Here is a 26579-nt window from a genome sequence, read left to right on the forward strand (position 1 = left end):
GTGTGCGTGTGTTTGTTTTTTATTCCGAGTGTTGTAGTTCTTTCTTTCGCTAGTCCAAATATAATTCGCTGTATTACAACTACAAATGAGACCAACATCATGCATCGTATATTACAGCCAATCTCTTTCTGAGTGTAGCCTACCTACCACATAAAACTGATTATATTCTTCAGCTAATAGTTCTCCAGTTCCCATTCAGTCGGTCACTCTCGACGCCACGTCGGAGTACCGACGAATAGGAATCCAGCTCGCGAGAGCCAATCTACTTCGAGTGTAACTAAACGAGCCAATGCACATTGGCATGCAATGATTGCACCAGGTGCTCATGCCACGCCGTGCGGGTATAAATGAGACACAGGTGATTGCATCAAATCAACCTTTTGCTTCGGAGCGGAGTGGTAAATGGTTTGTCCTGAAATCACTCTCTACAAAGCGTGTGTTAACATTATAACGAGTCAAGCTCTTCGGTGGACCTCTCCTCGTTTGGTGTTGGAGTGACGGCACTGCAGCGGGGTTGATTTCTCTCTTTCTTTTTCTATTTTGAGCAAAAACAAAAGGCTGTTCTCACAGCTGGTTCGGTGCGCTGTTAAGAGCGCTGAAAAGCCGTTTTCACGGCTGGTAAGAGATCGCCTTCTATGAGAGAGAGAGAGCGCGCATGTCAGGCTGCATTTTTCCCTGTCTGTGTCGCCGCGTCTATTCCCCTGTGTGCTTCAGCACCGCGGAGAGCAGTTTCCCTAAAAGAGCTACACAGATAGAGCTTGCGTCTTTTTAAAGATGACATTCTATCTGTGTGTTTCTGGATGCGGTTGTTTCCTGTCCTCACTGACGGCCACGAACACTGTTTCACATGTCTGGGCACATGCTGAGACTGTGTTCGTGGGTGGTCATGTTTTCTAATGAGAACATGACCACGTCGGCACGCCGGTCGCGACTCATCTTTCTCCGGGAAGCTTGAGTCCCCTTTGTTGTTGGCCAGCCGCCGCTCGTGTGTAAAAGCACAGCCGCGGATCTGCTCGACACTCTGGGAGACCGCGGAGATCAGCGAGAGTTGCCGTCGGGGAAACCCGAACGGACCTCTCGCTTCTCTGCGTGCCGTGTGCCGTTGAGTGCTAGGCTGTAGGCTCGCTCTGCGCTCTAGGTGCGCTGTCCCCTTGCCTATTTCTCGTTGTAGCGCCCTCCCTGGCAACAGGAGAGGTCTACTTCAGTGAAATAGCTGGGGTGACCTGAGGAGAGGAGGGCTTCTCCTTCGGGGGAACCAACCCCCTAGGGCCCCTCCCCCTCTAGCGCACTGCAAGCTGTGCAGCTCTGGGTGGAATTGCTGGTCCTTCTTATGAGGTCCTTCTGAGGATCAGATGTCAATCGCTGCATCGGAGAGAGGGCTGTTGTGCTCTGGGAATGAGGATGATGCTGAGCCCACTGTAATGGTGTGTGCTTCGCTGAATCGGATTCAGAGTTAACAGCCATGCTTCCCGGGATCACTCCCGGATGTGCATGGAAAACTTGGCAGTGTGGCACTTCTTTGGATATGGAAAGCCAAAAGGGCCAAAACTGCATAAGTTTTTCCTCTCTCACTACCCTCAACGGTGGGGTGGCTGTGCGCAGACCACCCCTGCCTGCACAAGGGTAGTTCTGAGTTGAGGTTGAGCTGTGCATGTTGACTAACCGTGATCAAAGTCATGGCGCAGGCCCTCGGCCAGACAATGTCCGCCTCAGTGGTCCAGAAAAACCTCCTGGCTTGCCTTGCTGAGATGTGAGTGGTCGTCAAAGTACGCTTTCTCAATGCTCCCATCTCACAAGGTGGCCTTGGGCGACACTGTTGAGAACTGGGCCCAGCAGTTCTTCGCAGTCGGTAGCAGGCTGAGGCAATCAAGAGCCTCCCCCGACGTACCATCAGAGTGCCTCGTGGGCCGCCCCTCAGTCTGCTCGTCGCCAAAGGCGTCGTCCCCTGCAAAAAAAAAAAAAAAAAAAACACACTTGGCACAGCCTGCTCTACTTTGTCCTGCAGGAAGATGACGCTACCTGTCTCTGCTGCGGTTTAAGCGGTCGGTGAAACATCACCTCTGAGACGGGTGACCGGGAGATGGGCGGGGCTGCTCTTCCCCGGAGGAGGGCCGGGCAGAAAATATTGAGTCAAAATCCGTTCTGCCGCTGGTGTCACAACCAGTGGTACCCAAATTCTCAAAAAAAAAAAAAAAGCAGTTCCTCCCATCTCTGGGTCCCAAGGGGGTTCGGAGAGCTGTGGACGGTCAAACGCCGGACCACACTCATCCTCCTCCTTCGCCAGTGGACAGTAGTGGACGGTTCGAGGACGCAACCTAGCCTTCTCACGTACCCTCTGCCCTCTCGTGGAATCAGGTAAGTGTGCACCGCACACTCACAACCGCGCTGCGGGCCGCCTCCACGAGACAGCCGCCCCAGCCTGGTACCTGCATTCCACCTCGCTGCCCCACGGTGGGTACGCCGGTGGTCCCTATTGTCCCGCTTGCACGGTCTCTGCGAGCCTGGCTAGAGCTCCCCAGTCCGCCTCGCTGGCTCATTCGGACCATCAGGCTCGGCTATGCAATTCAGTTCGCCCGGCGCCCCCCCCAGGTTCAAGGGCATCCGCTTCACCTCGGTGAATGCCGCAGATGCCCATGCCCTGCGTGCGGAGATCGCTGTCCTACTGGCGAAGGACGCGATAGAGCCGGTCCCTCCAGCCGATATGAAGACCGGCTTCTACAGCCCGTACTTCATTGTACCCAAGAAAACCGGTGGGCTACGGCCAATCTTGGAGCTGCGAGTCCTGAATCGGAGCCTCCACAAGCTACCGTTCAAGATGCTCACGCAGAAACGCATTTCCGAATGCATCCGTCCCCAAGATTGGTTTGCAGCGATCGACCTGAAGGACGCGTACTTTCATGTCTCGATTCTTCCTCGACACAGGCCGTTTCTGCACTTTGCGTTAGAGGGTCGAGCATATCAGTACAGAGTCCTGCCCTTCGGGCTGTCCCTGTCCCCCCGTGTCTTCACGAAAGTCACGGAGGGGGCCCTTGTGCCCCTGAGAGAACAGTTGAGGATGCGAACACCCTATCTCGACGACTGGCTCATTCTAGCACAGTCCATCCAGGGATCAGTTGTGCGAACACAGGGACCTGTTGCTCAGACACCTCAGCCAGTTGGGTCTTCGGGTCAACTGGGAAAAGAGCAAACTCGCCCCCGTGCAGAGGATCTCTTTTCTCGGTGTGGATTCGGTCGAACGGACAACGTGCCTCCCAGAGGAGCGTGTCCAGTCGATGTCAATGCTGAACTGCCTGAACACGTTTCAAGGCAGGATGGCGGTTCCACTGAAACAATTTCAGAGGCTCCTGGGGCATATGGCAGCCGCTGCGGCAGTAACACCGCTCGGCCTGCTTCATATGAGACCGCTTCAGCATTGGCTACACGGCCGAGTCCCGAGATGGGTGTGGCAACGCGGCACTCTCCGGGTGAGCATCACACCGGCCTGCCGCCAGTCTTTCGGTCCATGGTCAGACCCCTCGTTCCTTCGGGCCGGAGTGCCCCTGGAACAGGTGTCCAGGCACGCTGTGGTTTTCACGGATGCCTCTGCCATGGGCTGGGGAGCCACGTACAACGGGCATGCAGTGTCAGGGGTTTGGACGGGCCCACACCTGCATTGGCATATCAATTGCCTCGAGTTGCAAGCAGTGCATCTTGCTCTGAGCCGCCTCAAAGCGCGGTTACGGGGCAAAGATGTACTGGTCCGCACGGACAACACTGCGACCGTTGCGTATATCAACCGACAAGGTGGTCTGCACTCCCGTCGCATGTCACAACTCGCCCGCCATCTCCTCCTCTGGAGTCAGAAGTGTCTGAGGTCGCTTCGGGCCATTCATGTCCCTGGTGTGCACAACCGTGTGGCCGACGAGCTTTCACGAGCTGCGCTCCTAGGCGAGTGGCGACTCCACCCCCAGGTGGTTCAGCTGATTTGGAGACCGTTCGGGGTGGCACAGGTCGACCTGTTTGCCTCCCCAGAAACGTCCCACTGCCAGTGGTTCTATTCGCTGACCGAGGGTACACTCGGCACGGATGCCCTTGCGCACAGCTGGCCCCAGGGGCTGCGCAAATATGCGTTTTCCTCCAGTGAGCCTACTTGCACAGACACTGTGCACAGACACTGTGCAAGGTCAGGGAGGACGAGGAGCAGGTCCTGCTGGTGGCGCTGTACTGGCCCAACCGGACCTGGTTCCCAGAACTTATGCTCCTCGCGACAGCCCCTCCTTGGCCGATTCCTCTGAGGAAGGACCTTCTGACTCAGAGACGGGGCACCCTTTGGCACCCGCGTTCAGACCTGTGGAAGCTTCATGTCTGGCCCCTGGACGGGACGCGGAGGTTCTAGGTGACTTACCCCAAGAGGTAGTTAACACCATCACTTCGGCACGAGCTCCGTCTACAAGACAGGCTTACGCCTTGAAGTGGGACCTGTTCGTCGAGTGGTGTTCTTCTCGCCGAGAAGACCCCTGAAGATGTTCGATCGCATCTGTGCTTTCCTTCCTGCAACAGGGGTTGGAGCGTAGGCTGTCGCCCTCCACCCTCAAGGTTTATGTTGCTGCAATATCCGCCTATCACGACCATGTAGAAGGTAAGATGGTTGGGAAGCACGACCCGGTCGTCAGGTTCCTTAGGGTGCGAGACGGTAAAATCCTCCTCGCCCTCCCTCCATACCCTCTTGGGATCTTGCTCTGGTGCTCAGAGCACTTCAGAATGCCCCATTTGAGCCTTTTCAGTCAGCAGAGCTAAAGATTCTGTCTATGAAAACTTTGCTGTTGGCTGCATTGGCCTCCATCAAGAGGGTAGGGGACCTGCAGGCATTTTCGGTCGACGAATCGTGCCTAGAGTTCGGGCCGGGTGATACCCACGTGGTGTTGAGACCCCGGCCTGGCTATGTGCCCAAGGTTCCTACCACGCCCTTCAGGGACCAGGTGGTGAACCTGCAAGCGCTGCCCCCGGAGGAGGCAGACCCAGCCCTAGCTTTGCTCTGTCCCGTCCGTGCTCTGCGGGTTTACGGGGATAGAACTCAAAGCTTCAGAACCTCAGATCAGCTCTTTGTCTGTCACGGAGGCCAGCCGAAGGGAAAGGCTGTCTCCAAGCAGAGGATGGCCCACTGGATAGTGGATGCCATCACCTTGGCTTACCAAGCACAAGGTGTGCCCTGTCCGCTCAGGGTGCGAGCACACTCTACTAGAGTGTTGCATCCTCCTGGGCGCTGGCACGTGGCGCCTCGCTGTCAGACATCTGTGGAGCTGCAGGCTGGGCGACACCCAACATGTTCGCTAGATTCTATAGCCTACGTGTAGAGCCGGTCTCCTCCTGTGTTCTCGCCTCAAACGGGTAGAAGCACTGAGAGGCCCCGTCTCTTGTCGGCTTGCTGCGCTACGGCGCTTATATTCTCCAGAAGCAAACTCTGTGAGTCCTCCGCCGCCCTCGGTGCCGGACGTGGCGGAACGTCTGGCATCAGGCCCCTTGCCGCTGAATCCTTGAGAACCGGTATTGGGCTCGGGTTATATGAGTGACCCTACGGGGATCCCATATATCTTTCCACGGTCGCTCCTACGGGAAGCCTGTGTCTTTCCCTTGGGAGAGCCTTCCCATCAATGGGACTGAGCCCCCTCTCTCCATTGCGGGCTACGGCTCAGCATTGTACTCCACATAACTCCTTCGGTGTACGATGTGGGCTCCGCAGCATCCCCTTCACTAGGGCACACTTCCCAGTGTTATCCAATGAATCACTGAGCGGGTCTTGCGGAACGGCAGTGATGGACTTCCCGGTGTGAGCCCCGTCTCATCAGGTAAGAGAGCTCAGGTGGCTCACACAGGGCACTGGAAGGGGGCAGAGGCCATGGCACTTTGGTAGGGATTCCTATTCGTCGGTACTCCGACGTGGCGTCGAGAGTAACCGACTGAATGGGAACGTCTCGGTTAAGTATGTAACCCTCGTTCCCTGAAGGAGGGAATGGAGACGCCATGTCCCGTCGCCATGTCCTCTGTACCCTGCTGGGGTGCCTGTCTACCTACTCGGCTCCTCAGCAAAAGGCTGATTTGATGCAATCACCTGTGTCTCATTTATACGCACGGCGTGGCATGAGCACCTGGTGCAATCATTGCATGCCAATGTGCATTGGCTCGTTTAGTTACACTCGAAGTAGATTGGCTCTCGCGAGCTAGATTCCTATTCGTCGGTACTCCGACGTGGCGTCTCTGTTCCCTCCTTCAGGGAACGAGGGTTACATACGTAACCGAGACGTTCTTCCAGTTTCGTGATTGTGGGAGCGAAGGCGAATCATTAAATTTTTCACCTGCCGTCTCGCATAAGCGTCAAGGACCGGGCAAAGTAATGACGCAAGGTGGATGAATGACCAAATAAAAAGTATGATAGCACTAAAAAATTAGTTAATAAAAGCGATGTAAACCACAAACTCAATTCGATACTGACACACGGACTGATGTCACATACTGAATGTGTTCTATTTAGGCTTATTGCCCTTGAATGATCAAATACACACATAATTATGCCTATGTCCATATTGGTGGTTATGTCTTGAGTGAACAAGATTGGGAGACGTGTGTCAGTGTTGAATCTGCCATTACTGTCTTAAAGTGAAAGCAATATATATACAGTGAGGAAAATAAGTATTTGAACACCCTGCTATTTTGCAAGTTCTCCCACTTAGAAATCATAGAGGGATCTGAAATTGTCATCGTAGGTGCATGTCCACTTCGAGAGACACAGAGAGATCACAATGTATGATTTTTTAACTATTTATTTGTATGATACAGCTGCAAATAAGTATTTGAAGTTGAACACCTGAGAAAATCAATATTAATATTTGGTACAGTAGCCTTTGTTTGCAATTACAGAGGTCAAACGTTTCCAGTAGTTTTTCACCAGGTTTGCACACACTGCAGGAGGGATTTTGGCCCACTCCTCCACACAGATCTTCTCTAGATCAGTCAGGTTTCTGGCCTATCGCTGAGAAACACGGAGTTTGAGCTCCCTCCAAAGATTCTCTATTGGGTTTAGGTCTGGAGACTGGCTAGGCCACGCCAGAACCTTGATATGCTTCTTACAAAGCCACTCCTTGGTTATCCTGGCTGTGTGCTTCGGGTCATTGTCATGTTGGAAGACCCAGCCTCGACCCATCTTCAATGCTCTAACTGAGGGAAGGAGGTTGTTCCCCAAAATCTCGCAATACATGGCCCCGGTCATCCTCTCCTTAATACAGTGCAGTCGCCCTGTCCCATGTACAGAAAAACACCCCCAAAGCATGATGCTACCACCCCCATGCTACACAGTAGGGATGGTGTTCTTGGGATGGTACTCATCATTCTTCTTCCTCCAAACACGTTTAGTGGAATTATGACCAAAAAGTTATATTTTGGTCTCATCTGACCACATGACTTTCTCCCATGACTCCCCTGGATCATCCAAATGGTCATTGGCAAACTTAAGACGGGCCTGGACATGTGCTGGTTTAAGCAGGGGAACCTTCCGTGCCATGCACGATTTCAAATCATGACGTCTTAGTGTATTACCAACAGTAACCTTGGAAACGGTGGTCCCAGCTCTTTTCAGGTCATTGACCAACTCCTCCCGTGTAGTTCTGGGCTGATTTCTCACCTTTCTTAGGATCATTGAGACCCCACGAGGTGAGATCTTGCATGGAGCCCCAGTCCGAGGGAGATTGACAGTAATGTTTAGCTTCTTCCATTTTCTAATGATTGCTCCAACAGTGGACCTTTTTTCACCAAGCTGCTTGGCAATTTCCCCGTAGCCCTTTCCAGCCTTGTGGAGGTGTACAATTTTGTCTCTAGTGTTTTTGGACAGCTCTTTGGTCTTGGCAATGTTAGTAGTTGGATTCTTACTGATTGTATGGCGTGGACAGGTGTCTTTATGCAGCTAACAACCTCAAACAGGTGCATCTAATTTAGGATAATAAATGGAGTGGAGGTGGACATTTTAAAGGCAGACTAACAGGTCTTTGAGGGTCAGAATTCTAGCTGATAGACAGGTGTTCAAATACTTATTAGCAGCTGTATCATACAAATAAATAGTTAAAAAATCATACATTGTGATTTCTGGATTTTTTTTTTTTTATTATGTCTCTCACAGTGGACATGCACCTACGATGACAATTTCAGACCCCTCCATGATTTCTAAGTGGGAGAACTTGCAAAATAGCAGGGTGTTCAAATACTTATTTTCCTCACTGTATATATATATATATTTTTTATAAATATGTTCTTTTTTTTTTTTTATCAGAGGCTTTTTTCCAAACATAAAATACATACATCTCTTGTCTCATGGGCATATGGGGTGGGGTGGGGGGGGGGCACGATCATTCGAAAATACTACCGGGTTTCTACTGATACAAAGCTTAATGTTATAGGTGAAGTAACCCTTTAAGTATATTCTTTAAAAGGACATGCATAAGTACTATTTTTAAAAGTATGCTTCTTCTTAAAAGTGCACTTCATTTTCCTGTCGATATAGAAATATACTGCATTGAAACTCGCTCTTGCATCTATAGATCAGTTATATAAATGACACATATTATACTGTTTAACCTTTTCTAAAGTTTTATACACTCAATGGTTAGATTTGGTGCTCTTTAAAGTGTTTAAAGACTGATAATGTACAATAAAACAATCTACTCTATGTAAAATAAAGCACTGTAATTTGTGTCATTGCACAGAACAATCAACGACTTTAAAAATGAATACATATATTCAAGTATGCAACTTGATGTCTTGTAAAGGTGTACAATGGCAACACATAATGCAAATGTAAACAATAGAAATAAGAGAGATTATGTTGCAGTGCATATAAATAGGTCATGCTAAAATGACAATGGGCAGTGAATTTGTGCATGGAATAATACAATAACAAAAAACAGAAAACATGCAAAAATGTTGTTGAGGATTATGTGACATGCTAATGCGGATCAATGTGCCAAAGATTCACAGTCATGCTAATAATGAATTACAATGAGAAAGATGCCATTTTTGAGAGTTTGGGGAACAAGTGGGGTCTTGGGGAATGGGGATTTGCCAGTTTTGTGAGGTCATGCCAACCTCTGCTCTCACGGTTAATTAGCGTGACCCATCTGTTGTACGGTCTTCAACAGCCAACTTTTATAACAATCTGTCCTTTTGGAAAATGATAAATTATATGCACTTGCTAGTGCTTTATTAATTCTTATTAAAATTTGGTGTAGAAACAGTTTTCACTCAGAAATACAATAGACAAATAAATAACAACGAAATAACACAAAGAAACAGCAAGTAACACATTAAATTAAACATGAAATTTTGAAGTGAAACTGAAATAGTATTACAAAAATCTTTCTTTTTTTTTTTGGTAACACTTTATTTTGATGCTTCCCAACAGACATTCTACTGACTATAAGTAACTTTGCAACTACATGTCAACTTATTCTTCTAACCCACAGTCTACTAAGGTCTACAGCTAGTTGATACTTAGTTGCAAAGTTACTTGTAGTTAGAATGTCTAAAGTGGACCATCAAAATAAAGTTTTATTTACTAACTCGATTAAAAAAAAAATGTTTTACAGTGTACAGAGTTATATACAAGCTCAAAACTGCAAATATATAGATTGTCTACCTGGTCAAAAACAGGTAGCCTACCCATCAAGTAATCCCATTGAGCAAACCATTTATACCACCATGTATCATCTAATGATCATAAATAACAATTTTATTTGCACAAGCTTGGACTAGCGGGAAATGTTTTGCAAGTTTGCTGTATATTTTCCAGCAATGTAAAGTAATACATAGCCCTATTCAAGTTTTACAGTCAATAAAAGGCAATAAAGTGACTCTGCAGTTATATGTTTTAAGTGTATGGTGAAAACCCAAAGCCTCTAAACCAACTTGAAAGAATTCAAGACCAAACAAAGGAAGAAAAGAATATGCAATGCAGGGTAAGAATATATATCCACACCTGTCCATATTAAATGGGAATTTTCATCTGAAGTACTACAGCGATTGCATTCGATCAGTATGAAGCTTTAGATGCAGATTCTGATGCAATTTTTGTCTGTTGTTATGAGATGACTGCATCCACCCACAGCTCTAGCAGCCAAACGAGAGGGAGTAAAACTCAACTGCCACTCACCGCTAAGCCATGTTGCCTCAGGGTCGTGTGCCTGGAGCTTTCCATTGAAGACGTCCTCAATTGTGACTTTCTTTTTGGAGGCCAGATTGTCATCCTCATCTGTGAGCAGAAGATTTAGACAATATTACAAGAGCAGTCTAGAAAAGCAAACAAACTGCAGGAAAAAGTTTTAAATTCTTGAAAGGTTATAGTTTGAAGGTTACACAGGCTTTATAAAGACAGATCTTTATTTCTTTCCCATGTAAAAAACCCCACCAAAAAACACTTAATTGAAGTATATATATTAAAAAAAAACTCAAATGTGCAGTTGCAAATATATTTAATTACATGACATAAAAGTTTTAATAGAAATAACATTATACTATATTTTAGTTTAACACATATGTTTGTCAGTGCATTTTAAAGTAAACTTTTTGCATTTAATATAAATTTGCATTTTTATTTAATTGCAATTAACATACAAATAAGTGTCTGAAAACATTACAGTTAGTTCACACTTAAGTATGTTCTTAAGTATATTTAAATATATGTCTGTAATAAGTACTCTTTTTGAAATTTAAGTGAATGTATGTTTCACAAGGGGACATATCTTCATAGATGGATAGATTTTAATGTTCAAACTTCAACATTTTAAAGTAACTCTGGAATCTGTGTTATATACTGCCTCTGTCAGGTCCCGCAAGACCTTTTTTTCTCAATGTATGCATAGCTCCCACCAGCTTCTTGTCCCATGAGATCTGGCTTCAGCAAACAACTCCCTCGCTAGTCTAAAGGGCCATGGCCAATTATTAGAGCTGACACGAGGTGGAAGGAGAGACTGGGGGTCCCTAGTGTGTCTCATTCTATTTAGAGTTCTATTGATCCGCACACATTGATCTAATCAGCCAGAGTTTTATTTTTTATTTATTTATTTTTTAGATGACTACACTCACCCATATTGTGTCTCCTTACCTAACAAGTATCCATTCAGAAGGAGTTTAAAACTTTGCAACTGAACTCAAGGAGTACAAGCAAGAAAGGCAAAGTGGAATGACATTTAATTTCCTCATCACATCGAATAAATATGTTCATGACAGTGTTGTTACTCATAACTAAAACTAAAATTATGAAAAAAAAATTTCAGTAAGTGAAATGAAGTAACACTTAATGAGCTAATGAGGTAACACTTTAGTTTAGGGTTCAATTCTATTAACCAGTTGCTTATTAGCATGCACTTTACTAGGATATTGGCTGTTTATTAGTCCTTATAAAGCACATATTAATGGCTCATTCTGTATGACCATATTCTACATCCCTTAACCCTACCACATACGTAAATGTAACAACTACATAACTAACTATTAATATGCAGTAATTCGTTTTTTGAGGCAAAAGTCATAGTTAATAGTTAGTTAATAGAGAGAATTGGATCCTATAAACTGTGACCAAATTAACATATAAATATTCAATGGAAAAACTAGAAAATTAGATATGCTGCCTGGCAGCTATAACTGAAACAATTAAGTTTTAGCAAAGTAAAGTTATATTTAGAAGAAAAAAAATACAGAGGCACATAACAAAATTACTAAAACAAACAAAAATGAAAATGAAAACAGAAAATATAAAAATAAAACCTAATTCTAGTATTAATAAATACTATTTAAATAATACTCAAAACAACACTGGTTAATAATCTATACATCATACAGACTGTAACAATCACACCAGACCAGATAAGATTGTAGCAGTGAGGTTTTTTTTTTGAGTGAGGTTTTCCGTCACCATGGACCTCCCTGCAATTAGACTGTTGTGCCTTGAGCAGGGGGATCGCTCCCTCGAGGAACACTTGTAAGAGCTCCTTAACCTCTCAAATTTACAAACAAACTAAATTTACAACTGCCTCTGTTCATCCTGCTCGTCGGCTTCAACACCGGCACCAGAGCGCAGTTGTCTGGGGATGTCCTCGAGGGAGCTTCATCAACTTTGTGGAGTGGGTGCTGGTGTACAGCAGATCGACGCTCACTGTCAGACCTATCGACAATGATGCCAGCCCCACTAACAATCCAGGCAGCGAGAGTGACTTTGCCGCAACGTTTGAACCAGCCAGTCTGTTCTCCAGTCTCCACCCAGTCATTGCGTCCTCCCATCAGCCCCTCAGCAACACCTCTGCCTTCTCTCAGTGGCGTGGCAACACCTCGAGCCATCTCTCCCTGGGTGTGGGAAGCCCTTGGCTCTGCCTCCTGCTTCTGTGCCTGCACTCCTTCCTCCCTCGATGTCGGTAGTGACCATCAGACTTACAGCCTTGCAGGGCACCCTCAGACCGTTGGCTCCACCTGGGTCGGACATCGCCATGCTTCTACTGTGGACTTGAGGGCTGTTCGCTGCTCTCCGCCCTCCACCTCTTTGACTTCGGCTAGCTCCACCCACCCTCAGACTCCACCTCCGCCCTCGATCGCTCCAGCTCAACCTCAGCCCCTTGGATCCCTGCTGCCATCTTGGGGGGTCATCGCTGCGGCTTCTTTGCGGCTGCCTTTGTCATCTGAGTCCCTTTGCTACATCGATGGGTCATACCCATGGCGGTCCTCAACAGTATTTCTCCATGGCTCCTCCCTCCATCAACACCGCCATGGGGCACTCCCCTGGCTGTGGCCTGGATGAAAAGCCATCATCCCCTGCTAAAGGTCATCCCTCAGCTCTCTCCACCTTCATCACCACCCTGGACTTTGTTGTTCATCCTCCTCCTTGTCGTCTGTCCATCTCGAGAGCCTCCTCCTGCTTGTCTGTGCCATCCCTTCACCAGCCCTCTTCGCCATCCCTTCACCAGCCCTCTTCGCCATCCCTTCACCAGCCCCTCATCCTCTTTGCTCTCTCTTCTCTACAGCGCAAGGTTGTGCCTACCGGGAGGGGGCGTTCTGTCACAATCACATTTGTTTGGACTCTTTGTGTTTCATCATCATCTGCCTTAGTCATTTATTTGTTGCCACAGACATTAATTATGTTCAGCTGTGCACTCAATCACCATCATTATCACCTGTATATATGTTCAGTTCTGTTTCAGTTGAGTGTCTGGTGTCGTGTTGTCAATGTTATGTTGTTTTGCTTCGTTCTCTTGGATTTACCAGTGGATACTATTAAACCCTGTTTGAGCTCTAAACCTTCGTCTTCGCGCACTTTATACAGCACAGTTGTGACACGGACTTAATTTTAAAAAATTTGCTTTAGTTTTTATGGGGCTCTTTTAAATATCTTTCGGCAGGCACCACTCAAGGAATCGCCTCACCCTCATTTAGGAGAAAATTAGTTCACTCATTTCTTGAGGCTACTCCCAATTTAGGCTCTCCAACAATTGATCCGTGTTTGAATACATACTTTATCGCTGGTGTTTGAAGAAAAAAAAATACTTAACTGAACTCTAGGGAAAGACGGTGGCCCACTTTCCTTTTGATGAAATACAGTCATAATTATACATGCTATACCAATTACCCTGGAAAATCACCATAATTGAACCTGCAACTTTGAGGAATATTTTGGCAGCAGCAGCTGCTTGGCATCTGCTTTTTCTCCTGCTTTAAGAAAACAGTTTTTCACTGATACCAAGAAAAACAATTCCAGCTAAACAATACCAGAATTTCAAGTTAAATTATTCAAATACAGTCACCCAGATGAAAAATTATCGCTTATGGGTTGTTCATTCATTGGATACTTCTCAGTTATGCTAAGCTTTACCTAAGTATCAGCTTTATCTCGGATGATTCTCATCAGAGAAACAAAGACAGAATTAAATGAGCCAATTGTTGACATATATGAAGAATTCAGAGCTATAAAATCTGTATAAAATGTGTAAAAAATCTGAGCACAGTTCGTGACACTGTTGAGATCTAAAAGCAGCGGTTCCCAACTTTTTTGATTCCAACACCCTGTATCGTCCAAGACAATATCCAAAGGCCCCCCAAGATATTTCTGGTACTGTAATGACAAAGCGTCTCAATGTTTGTGCTCACTTGGCAAAACCGGAGTACCTGTTTTGCCAAATGATTCATGACTAAAAATATTAGTTTAAAAATGTATGCTCAATGAGATTTCAGCATAACCTATATTATAGTCACATTATTGATTAGAGGGATAGTAAGCAAAATGGATAACTAAACAAAGAAAATATGAAATTACACGGACCTACACATATGTACTAGCATAGTTTGCATTTACCATGAGAGTTTATAATAAGAGAGAAATATAAAAACGTAAGAAATGCAGTTCTATGTATATACATACACTGGTTAGGAGTGTGGACACATCTATGTACATCTTGGTTACATAATCGACTTGTAATGTTGTATTAATTGTTGCATTATTACAGCCCTTACTTGGTGTGAGTAGAATGACGGACGTGACGATCAGAGAGCAGATGACCAGGATGACTAGCAGGGCGATGGCGATTCCTTTCCAGTTCCTCTGCTGAGGGCTACTCCCAACCAGCTCCTGTCAAACACAAGCACAGACATTTAATGGCACAAAGCAACTGGAAATATTCATTGTTAGAACTCTCTTAAAAATAAAGGTTCTTTATTGGCATCTATAAGCCAATTCACATCGCACCGACAGATGCTGACCAACGTCGACAATTACCAGATTGCAGTACATCACTTCTGAAATCCTCAAAAGAAAAAAGAAACAGTTGTGTTGATAATAATAATCAGAAACTTTTCTTGAGCATCAAATCATCAAAATTGAATGATTTCTGAAGGATCATGACACTGAAGACTGGAGAAATGATTCTGAAAATTCAGCTTTGATCATAGGAATAAAATATATGTTAAAAATTCTGGGTGCATGTTTGGGAGGGCTTGAAAATATTTTTCTCTACAAAAGGGGGGCTCGGCAAAAAAAGTTTGGGAACCACTGAGCTAGTCATTAGGTCAGAGCAGCACTGAGGGTGATGCTGGGATGTCTGGTGGAGCCCAATAATCAGGGGAGCAGGAGGGATGTGATTGCCCAGGACAGCTTCCTGTCTGGCTTGGAACCACCAGGGAACTCTGAACTGTGCTGTTCTATTTCAAGAGCAGAGTAAGCCTAGGGATTGAGCTGAACAAATCAAAGAGGAGAGGAACAATTATCCACTAATGTTTGGAAGCCCTTTAAAAAAAAAAAATTAAACAACCACAGATTGGCCTAAGAACAAAATGTGTATAACAGATCTGAGCTGAGTTTGAAACCGTGAGATGTCGATTAAAAACACACCTGTATCAATGTACCAAGTTGTTGCTTGGCAACCATAAACAGCCTACAATTAGACTAATGAAATACATGGTTGAAAAATAGTTTATTTTGATCATTAATATTAATTAAAAAAAATAATATTGAACTTTTTTAAAATAACTTGTGTCTGTCAAATGTATTAGTTTTTCTTAAGTTATATTTATGGCTCAGTTCAAATCTTAAATTTCGATTTAATATTCCCAAAGACAAAAAGCATCCATACAATGTAAAAACATGTATTTATTGATTTATTTTAAAGATCATATACTTAATCAATATATTTTCTTTAGACATAAGCCAAGATGTTACTTAATGCTGTCTCAAGTCGGACAAAATTTCTAACCAAGCCTTTTGTGTTTGCCATGTGTTTACTTGTTTTCTTTTTTTTCTTGTTTTGTCATTGTTATTTTCAGTTGATTTTTGGGTTCTCGGTTTTGTGGTTATTTCTTGTCTGTCCTGTTATCTTGTCTTGTGTCTTGTCTGTTCCTGCCCTGCACTGTTTCCTTTGTTCCTGGCCACTGACCTCCTCTGCCTGGCAGCAAGTCAAGGGCAGCAGTTAAACTCTCAGGTGTCAAGCCTCTGGTTCTGTGAGTTTCTACCTGGCAGCAAGACTGGTGCTACATCAGAGATACATCAACTTACGGGTTCCTGGTGTTCCTGCCTAGTCTTTCATCTGGTGCTACCTCTCCTGTACTCTAGGTCATCACCAACTTGGACTGTAACAGTGGCCATCCCTCCTACTGTCTTCGTGTCGTCTGCCCTGCCCTACTGTTTTGAACTGCTTCACACCCCAATTTTCGATGCTGTCTAACAGTCTTGTGAATAAAATCCCTTTAATTGTTTTTTTGCATCTGGGTCCTATCTCTTGCAGAGTCCTGACAACAATATGAAAGTGGAATTTTCACTTAACATAAAACATTTTTTTTTACTTGCAACGACTACATACCACTTCAAAAGACCTTAATGTTTATTGCATCTTTTTGTACATTTTTAAAAAATAAATATGCATTAAATTGTACTAAAAAAAAACAAAAGAAATAATAAAACCCAGAATCATTTCTGCCATCAGTAAAACTAGCTGGTATGTTTTCTGCACATCAACACTGTTCAAAATACCATTTTAATTGTTGTTGTTTTTTCTATGGAGAGTGTTATTTGCTTTTAGACAAACCGAAAAAAGGTTTGATATATAAAAAGAGACCAATATAAAAATGCACTTTGAATAAATGACACAGTGATTTTTACCACACTGAAAGAAGTGAAAACAGTCACACACCTTCACCACACTGTGGCTTATTCCTTAACCGTGCCTGAGCACAAATTTGTGAGTAAATAAATCATGATTCATGAATAACCGGAAAGCATATATACACAAAAATCAGATTTTTAAAAGTGAAATAATTCATTCAATTATTAGAGAATTAGTCCCACTGATTTGAGTGGCTTGCTTTATTTTTTGTAAATTATGCTTTTGGCTTATTTCAACAACAACAACAACAACAAAAACAGTAACACACAGCAGTTTGTTTTAATTACAATACGCAATACCACCATTTCATCTGACCCCAATGATGTAAAAAATATGATACACTCGAACGCCTCTCTATCTAGTGCCCAATTAAAGCAGTCCATTGCTATGGGAACATTTGCAAAACTACTGCTAATGAAACTGCTCCTCTATTGAAATTCCATTACAGCAGTGATGACAATAATGCATATGCACTAAGAAAAGACAAGCCACAAACATACAGCAATTGAATGTCAACACACCGATTTACACTAAATGCTGAAATTTATCTCTGAGCGAATAAAGATTAATACATTGCTATAGTGTCTATTTGCTAAACTGACTTTCCTTAAAGCAGTAGTGATTCCTTTACTAGACTGAGCCGAAAATCAAATCAAAGTATAATCAATAAGGCTTAAGTGAGGTGGTCACCTCAAATGAAATAGGGTCTATGTTCTATTAAAATAATAATATTGTGCTGGCAGGGATTGCATTGAGAGATGCTAAACCGTTAGCTTTACACAGGGCCACATGGAATATGCAGAAAACTCAGATGTTATATATAGCCTTTTATAATATAAATATTTGAGCTAATTTTATTTATATTTTCAGCAACCAATAAGAGCATCGTACTCTCAACACCTTTAAACAGGCTTAAACATCGACTTTCTAATCATTTTTCCAGTATGTTTCTGAACAAAAAAAGAATAATATTTTAGTCAAACTATGTCAAACTACTACTTTAACTACTAATTTAATTATTTAAATTTTCTTAATTTTTTAAACTTTTAGTCTCATAATCTTTTTTGGAACTAATTTGAATTTAGAAATTAGAAATATGTTCATCATAGAAGAGATGTAATCAAGTAGTTTATGTATAAATTAACTATTTTAATTTTTTTATGTTTGAATAAATAAAAAGATTAAAACAATTCAATTGATAAAAAGTGACACAGTAAAAATAATTTCCATAATTTGTTATTAAAAATAATATTTTGTCAAATCAACTTAATTATAATAATTTATGTGGTTCAGATAACATAATATTTTGAGTTTCAGTTGGTTAAACCGATCTCCTACATTGTATTGACTCAAATTTTACATTTCAATTAACTCACATTTTTAAAGCAACCATATTACTTGCTTTTTGAAGTTAAAGCAACAATATTTTTTACAGTGCAGTAAAGGCATCCATAATGACATTATAGACATTTAAAATGTTTATTTTCAACTGTCTATTCATCAAAGAATCCTGAAAAAAGTGATAGTTTTTACAAAAACGTTAAGCATCACAACTGTTTTTAACACTGATAATAATAAGAAATATTTATTGAGCAGCAAATCATCATATTAGAATGATTTCTAAAGGACCATGTGACACTAAAAACTGAAAATTCAGCTTTGCCATCACAGGAATAAATTACAATTCAAGATATTTTCAAATAGAAAACAGGTATTTTAAATTGTAATACTATTTCACAAAATTCCTGTTTTCTGTATATTTTTTATCGAGTAAATGTCGCATTGATAAGCATTAGAGACTTTCAAAAACATTTTAAACATCTTACCGACCTCATACTTTTGAACGGTAGTGTATGTCTGAAAATAATCCCAAACAATTCCCTCATCAAATGGCCCTGAGTGGCTCATGAAAGAAGAATAAGTTATTTCTCATAATTAGCTGGTTTAGAAAACTGGTCATTGTTTTACCAGCGTGCCAAGGACAGCCTCAAATATGCCTCATGAAATGTTCCAGTAAAACTGAAGGTTGATTGTCTCCATTACCTCTGCACGAGACGGCTCACTGAACAGCCTCCTGCTCTCTCTGACAGCTTACATTTCAATTTACACAGATAAATTCAAAAATATAACAGATGAAATATCACCTTGAAAATACTGCTTTTGCTCATATACAACTCATATGAGCATGCTCATATTGCTACCAAACTCGGTAACTCATCCCACACTGTTTGAGCTAAGCACATGAATAATACCTAAGGTGTCCTATTACTTTTCAAGGTGATAAGACTTAGGATATGCACTTGGCAGATAACAAAATAGACAAGAAAAAAGGCCATAGATTTTGACCTAGCAACCATCTAGAACACCCTAAAAACCAAACTAGAATGTGATAAAAGCTACCTAGAACACCTGGCAACAACTCACAAGACCCCAGCATTGTGACGGCGTTTTAGTTTTCCATAGAAAATGTAAAAGTGTATGACTTTGAAACAGTTAACAATTTGAAGTTCATAAAGTGGTTGAAGCGTGGACAAACAAGCAAATGCACAGTTCACATTTTATTAATATTTCTCAAAAACGACCTTGAGTGTTAACAATGAGAATTCTCGAAACAAACCAAGCCGAGCTTTTTGCATGTGTGTAAAGTCTGCATTTATAAGCACGTATGCTGTTCAATCTCAAAGTGAAATGTTTATCTGAATCAAACAAAAGACGCAATGTCAAGGCAAATCAGGCAAGTCATCTTTAATTTCAGAATCCAATATTCTCAGCACGAAAGCAACAGCTGCATGTTGAACTCGTCTGAGATAAGAACGCTGTCTGTGATAAATAAAATGAAGCAGTTTGTGCGCTTTGACTTGACGTAGAGAAATGCAGCAATGTGGCATCTGCTTGAGCTGGAACCTTCTAGTCAACCTCTAGTCAAGCATGTCAACTGAAAATTTTAAATAGCTGAATTAATGAGCAATATCACAGAATATAGTATGGATGCGCTAATGTACAATATTTTATCTTTACCGACTTTCAATCTTTTTATTTCATGCTTTGGAAATAAACTATAAATCCTTATGTAAAGTTCTTATTCATAAGAGGCATACAGTACTTTTCCTTTGTCATAACATTCACACACAACCACGTCTTTAATTCCATACGTCTTCATCCAGTCAATCCAGTTCTTTCACAAATATTTGCTTTTGCTTTTACAGCAACTCCAATCTACCTTTTTAAGTAACTGACTTAAAAAAAGATATGACCAGCAGTCTTGAATAAAAAAAACTTTTAACACTAATCTAAGCAGTGTATGCAACCGGACAGAGGTCTTAATGAATGGTGTGATTATTTATGCACTACACATGTGATCTAGCAGCGGGCATCTTAAAAATGGGTCATAGGCTATTTTGAGGGTGATATCCTAAATCAGTCCAAAATGAGCATTTATTGTCAAAAAGCTACAAAACGAACTTATGTCCAACAGATTTATGTATTTGAATACATTTACAGATGTTGGGCCATCACAAACTTTCATCAACGTATTTTTTTGCGCATTTTGGGATATCACATAAAATGATAAATGGAAAACGTGCAAAAACTAAGTAACAACAAATTTAACAAAGAAATCAATTGATGTGCATCAAAAAAGCCATTTGACTTTGCCTAAACAAGTGATTTGACTGAATAATTTGCCCAGAAAAGAGTCTTCACAAATGTAGCTCTGGTTATTCTGGGTATGTAAGGCAAACGCAATCATCAAAGAGTAAAAAATGGGAGTAAAAATCATTTCAGCAGCTGTTCGATTGTAAATATATTTACTGAATCACTAAATGAATCAGTTGAGTGAATAATTCAACAACACATAAATTCATAAATGCAGCCGTTTGGTCCGTTCCAGAATAAATCACTGTGTCACTGGCATTACAATGCAACCTATAAAATGAGTCATTGAAAATGATTGTCATACAAGGAAAGTGACAGTGCTGCTGGACTATATATCGGTGTTGCTTGAACGATCAAATTCTTGGACTTGAACTATTTGTTGTGTAATTATAGACAATAATGTTTAAACAAACTCTTTATTTAAAAATCACTGGACTACATAAAAAGTAAATGACAAGACGTTTCGGTGTTCACCCAAACCCCATCTTCAGTTGTAAAACAAAAAAAGGAAGTAACTGGCAAATATATACATACGTCACATGACTACCAATTTGTCCACATTATATGCTTGCTAGAGCTGATGGTATACCCTTGGAATTCCTCTTCTAGCAGTGGAGCACACATATCTCTCCATACAGTGGTGTGGAGAGGTTTCTAAAACATCATTATAGACATGGGAACTTTTTGAAGTGTCAAAGTTTCAGTTGTGTAGCTGTCAATGGAGGGACTCCATCAAAACAAGATGAACAAGGTCTTGCGGGTTTGGAACGACATGAGGGTGAGTAATTAATGACCGAATTTTCCTTTTTGGGTGAAGTAACCCTTTAAAATGTACAACCAATAATGTAAACAATTTGTATTCCAAATACACAGGGATGTTATGAGATACTCCAGCCACATAGGGGATGACACTACACACCCTCTCTCTTGATTGTTTTGCCCTACTTTTTCATCTTATATTGGTTTTAATAAATACCAAATCTGGATAACCACATTCATTAAGTGCAAGTTTAATGTAGTTATTTTCTTGTCCTCTGGCCTCAGTATATATGGATCCACTCTCCACTTGATGTCGCAAGGGAGCAAATCAAACCTAGTTTTTGTTGGAATGGGTGCTCTGAATCAAACAGAAGATACTGGTCTGGGGTGCGTTTCCCAAAACCATAGTTGCTAACCTGTTAGCAACTTAGTTGGTTGGCAATGGGAAATTGCATTGCATCCAACAAAGCTTAGTTAGCAACTATGGTTTTGGGAAACGCACCCCTGTATGGTAGGCTTAAGTTACACTTCCACTTGTAGTTTCCGATTTCCCCCCAATTTTATGGCACAATCAAAAAATGGAAGTTTGTATCCACTCAATTGATATGCTCGGAGAATTAAGCTATATCCTGTCTCTTGATCTCCACCCACATATCATGCACATATCTGAACCAATGGCTTGGGATCTCCCCCTTATAAGTGACCAACGCTACCTCTTCCATATACACCCTAGCCACTATCGCTGATACCGGAGAACCCATCGCATATCCATGCTTCTGGCGGTAAAACACATCTTTGTACTTAAAATATGTTGTTCAAACACAATTTGCAACCAGCAGCACACAAACGTCCTTCAGTTTCAATTGTGTCCTCTCGCTTAGTGTGTGATCACAACTCAGTCTCTCCCATATGATTTAAACCACCTGTGCTGTCGGCACATATACGTGAACAATGACGTGTCATCATACGACACTATAGTCTTGTCTGGTTCCAGGTTGAGTCCTCTGATTTTCTGCTCCGTCTTAACCAAAAATATTTTGCCACATTATATGTAACTGAATTAATACTGCTCACCACTGGACTGAGTGGAACACCCTCTTTTATGTATTTTATACAAGGTGTGGTTTTTCCAGGGTAAAGGCGAAAATACAATTTGCGATCTATAACTTGTTGGTTTTCCAATTACTGTAAACATCTTATAACTTGTTTCTTATATTTACCAGTGGGATCACATTTTATCATTTCATATGTGTTACTGTCATTGAGTTTTTATGTAGTCCGGTGATTTTTAAATAAAGAGTTTGTTTGAACATTATCTTTTAAACCTTTTAGAAGATAGCTTTCAAGAGATAACTCATATTGAGTTGCTCAACATGCGAAAAACAGAATATTTCCATTTCTCACTATCATAATAAAGCGCTCAATGGCTTCGAATGGTGAAACTGAAATCTATTGTCCAGGCATAAAACATTGCAGTGAGGCAAGCAGGGAAAAACAACATCTTTGTCGGGCACTCATTGGACAGATGGGTTAAATAACAATGGCAAACCTTGATTATAACACAGAGCAAATACAGGTTGGAATATAGAGGCTGGATAATGATTATGCTATTGTTCAGGTAAAATGAAAAAGAAAATATTCTCTACCTAACATGAAGTGAAACACATTTTAAAATGCATAAAAAAAGCTCATAAGTTGTTAGTGCTGTCAAATCGATTAATCGTGATTAATCGCATCCAAAATAAAAGTTTGTCTTTACATAATATATGTGTGTGTACTATAATTATTATGTATATTTGAATACACATTCATTCATGTATATATTTAAGAAATATTTGCATGTATTGCATATGCAATTTATATGATATATACATATTAATTTTTTTTATATAAATATAACACATTTGTCTTAAATAAATACATGCTTGTATGTGTATTTTTCAGGATTCTGTTCTTTGTTATGTCTTTTACTTTGTAATTTGCCATTCAGGTTCTTTTGTAGTTTTTGTCATGGTCTTTGTAGTTCTTTCTGCATGTTAATCAGTTCCAGGTGTTTCTGATCTGAGGTAGGCCTATTTAACCAGGTGCTTTGTCTTGTCCTGGATGGATTTTTGTTTGTACGTACGCCTGCCTTCCATGTGGTTGCTGATCAAGGTTTTGAGTTTATATTTCATGCCATGTGTTTCACGGTCAAGTTATGGACATGTCTTATGATTGGAATTATTAAACACCTTGTTATCTGCTTATGGATCCAGACTATCGTTTGACTTTTTGAGGAGATGTTACAGTATTTATATATACATAATAACTATAGTACACACATATATTATGTAAAAACAAACTTTTATTTTGGATGCAATTAATCGATTTGACAGCACTTGACATGCATTGTAAGTCATTTTAGATAAGAGCGTCTGCCAAATGCATACATGTAAATGCGTACATGTAAATGCGTATCTACGCATTATAGATTTACAATTTGTTCACAAATGTCAGCACTATTTCTCTAAAGCAATTAAAAACCACTGAAAAATGGCAGTAAACATACGAGACGTGATATTCCCATGTTACTTCATGGTGTCATTTCATTATCCAGGGGCATTTTTGTGAATATGTGCAAACTGTGATTGGCACTCATTTTGTGGCCATTTGTGCTGTTACTTGAGAACATCTGCAAACAAATGTCATCATCAGTGGGTGCAATTAATTCTTAGTTATTTCACCTCTCAACACAGAAAATGTATAGGCCTATACTGCAAATAGCTTTATCCCAGCAAGCAATTTTACGTTTAAAAGATGTCTATAGCCATCCAAACACAGCCCTGGCGTCTAGGCAAAAAAAAGGCAAAATTTGGGCTGTCAGTGAAAATATAATAGACATTTAACCATAGACAAAATGCAGAATAGACTAGTAATCAATTTTAAAGAAAGAAACCAAACACCTTAATCACTGTTGGCTTTAGTTACATGATGGGATATCATACATCTCAAGTTATTTTGGCATAAATTATAAATTCAAGGTTATTTTGGCTAGGAGTGGGTAACTCATAGCCAGACTATATCGGATGACAGCTACTGCTTGCTGGGATCTCTGGAAATGAATGTACCTAAATATGATATATAGCCTAATTTATAAAAAATATATGTTATATATTTATTTAAGTGTAATATATAATTAAATATATTTTTATATTTATTATATCTGTGTTTTACATTTATATCTATATTATATGATATACATGTTTGCAAAGGCCAATGCAAAACTGCACTATTCAGTTAAGACAATAAAATAAAATAAAACTTGCAGCTGCTATAATTGTGATTTTGCAACTTTGCTAATAACTAAAAGTAAAATCAAATGCATAAAAATACTAACAAGTTCACGCTTACCGTACACACAACCTACAATAAATCGTCAAGGGCTTTCAAACATCTGAGTTTTCAAAATAATCCCTTTTGTAGTATAGCTTATTTGTCTATTTGACAAACACAGAAATCTGTGTTGTCCCATGAGTGCGAATGCAATTGTCCAACAAAGCACAGACGCAAAACAGATGAAAACATTCTCATCTCGCACAACAAGAGGGATTTAGTTCTTAGGGGCTCAGCAGGAGACTGCGCCTGTATTAAGAAGATTTCCACCGGGATCCGTGTGAAAGGAAGAGGTTTCTGAAATTCTCCAAATGAAAATCAAGATTGTATCTCTGTCCTTCTGAACTACAATCTCAACTTCTGACCTTTCGATTGAACGAAGAGCCTCACCTTATGTGAGATTACAGAACCTCAAACAGTCTGAGATGAAGTTTGTTCCCTGTGGGTTTTCATGAAACATACACCTATTAAAAACTTTAAGCTCAGTTTTCTCGTACACAAGAAAAAACAAATCAGAGGTTTAGTTACTCTTGCTATACGGATAAAAGATTACAAACCTCATTCATGGTTTGGTGTTCCTCAGTAAGAAGATTCAGAAGAACAAGGACAGAAACACGTCGTGAAGGATGTATCTTCCCTGATCTCTTGTTTCCAGGGGAACCAGGGAAAGAGATGACAATAGGCAGAGGAGAGGGAGAGTGATCTCCGCGGTGACAAAGTTGGGGCTTATCACTCACCGAGGCCAGAACGATGACTGGCATCAGTGATTTCAATCTACTGATGTTTCACTGAAATACAAACCGTCACCGCCCAGCAGGACAGGTGGATCTTTTAAGCCTCATCGGATGGGATTTCCTAAGTGTCCTTGTAGGGTCAGAGCCAGGAAAGCACAGCTGAATCAGAGACAAATTACTCAGCAGTGTTGTTGAGTTAAATCTAATCTAAAGGACGCTTGCAAAAACAGTGATTTGACAGCTTTTGCTTCAGCATACAGATTCTGAATTAGAAATATATTATGTATTATATTCATGTGGGTGATTTCCATACAGTACTGATCAGGGGGCGCCGCTAAGGGGGGAAAGTTAGGACTATTCTAAGGGCCCATGCACTTTTGGGGCCCACAGAGATCGGTTTTATTAGTAACAGTACTAGTAGTAATGTAACAGAAATTATAAATGTATAATCTACCAAAGCAAAATTATGGCTTATTTCTGACTTTCCGGCAAAATTACCCCAAAATTGCTAGCGGCGCACCTGGTAGTGATCATCCGCCCTATTCCCTACTTTACCTCCCTGCAACAATGCTGGATTTTTCAGCAGGACTGTAAAGGAGCTGAAAGGTGTAGGACCAATAAATACTGGTCATTTGGAACTCACTTTAATGTAATTCTTATTGGAAATTATGTTTGGAACAAACACGTATCTCATCTGAAACGCAACCACAGCTCTTGAGTTAACCTGTCGTAAAAAATGAATAATTAAAAAAAACCACAAAAACCATCCAGGCTGAAACATACAGTAATAACAAAAATCTGATTTTAATCTGATTTCAAACTACCTATATAAATGTGATTGAATCAGTTTTGTAAACTGTATTCCTTAAGTTGTTTAAAATTATTTGAATTGGATTGGCATTAGACCATTTTTTTAGTTGCGACCCATCAGGAACTCTAAAACATGTTTTAGATTTATTAAGTTAGAGTTTGTAAGGGTCAGTGTTATTTTAAATGATTTTTTTATGTTTTGAATTATTTACATGCTATTATATTATTTATTAATATTTTTTTAATTATATTTTATACTTTTTTATTTTAATATTTGAATTGTATAAAGTTTTTTTATATTTCTATGTAGCTTTTTTATTTTCAGTCATTTTAGTACTTCAACTATTTGCCTAGGCAACATTTCTGTAATTTATTTAAAGTTTTTCATCTAATATTTATATTTTATTTAATTTCAGCTTTATTTCTATTAACAAAAATAATTTCAAATAGTTTTAGATTTAGTTTTAGTTAACGACACTGGCCAGGTTACTTTTTCGGTTATAATTCATTTTTACAAAATGTTTTATTCTTTTTTTATGTTTTATTAGTATAACTACAAATGTAAGGAAATCCGAAAATGCATTATATTCTAAAA

General features: G+C 40.9%; 1 protein-coding gene across 2 annotated transcripts in view; it reads right to left on the reverse strand.

The window, feature by feature from the left end:
* Nucleotides 1-26579, reverse strand: part of dpp6b (dipeptidyl-peptidase 6b) — a 174686-nt gene that overhangs the window by 67303 nt on the left and 80804 nt on the right. For both annotated transcript variants that reach the window (XM_079818580.1, XM_079818581.1), the window contains exons 2-3: nucleotides 14515-14629; nucleotides 10172-10270 (exon numbers count right to left, since the gene is read on the reverse strand). In XM_079818580.1, the coding sequence (XP_079674706.1) occupies nucleotides 10172-10270; nucleotides 14515-14629 (214 nt within the window). The remainder of the gene's footprint in view (nucleotides 1-10171; nucleotides 10271-14514; nucleotides 14630-26579) is intronic.

Source organism: Gobio gobio, assembly GCF_949357685.1.
Source record: "Gobio gobio genome assembly, chromosome: 6".
Taxonomy (NCBI): Eukaryota; Metazoa; Chordata; class Actinopteri; order Cypriniformes; family Gobionidae; genus Gobio; species Gobio gobio.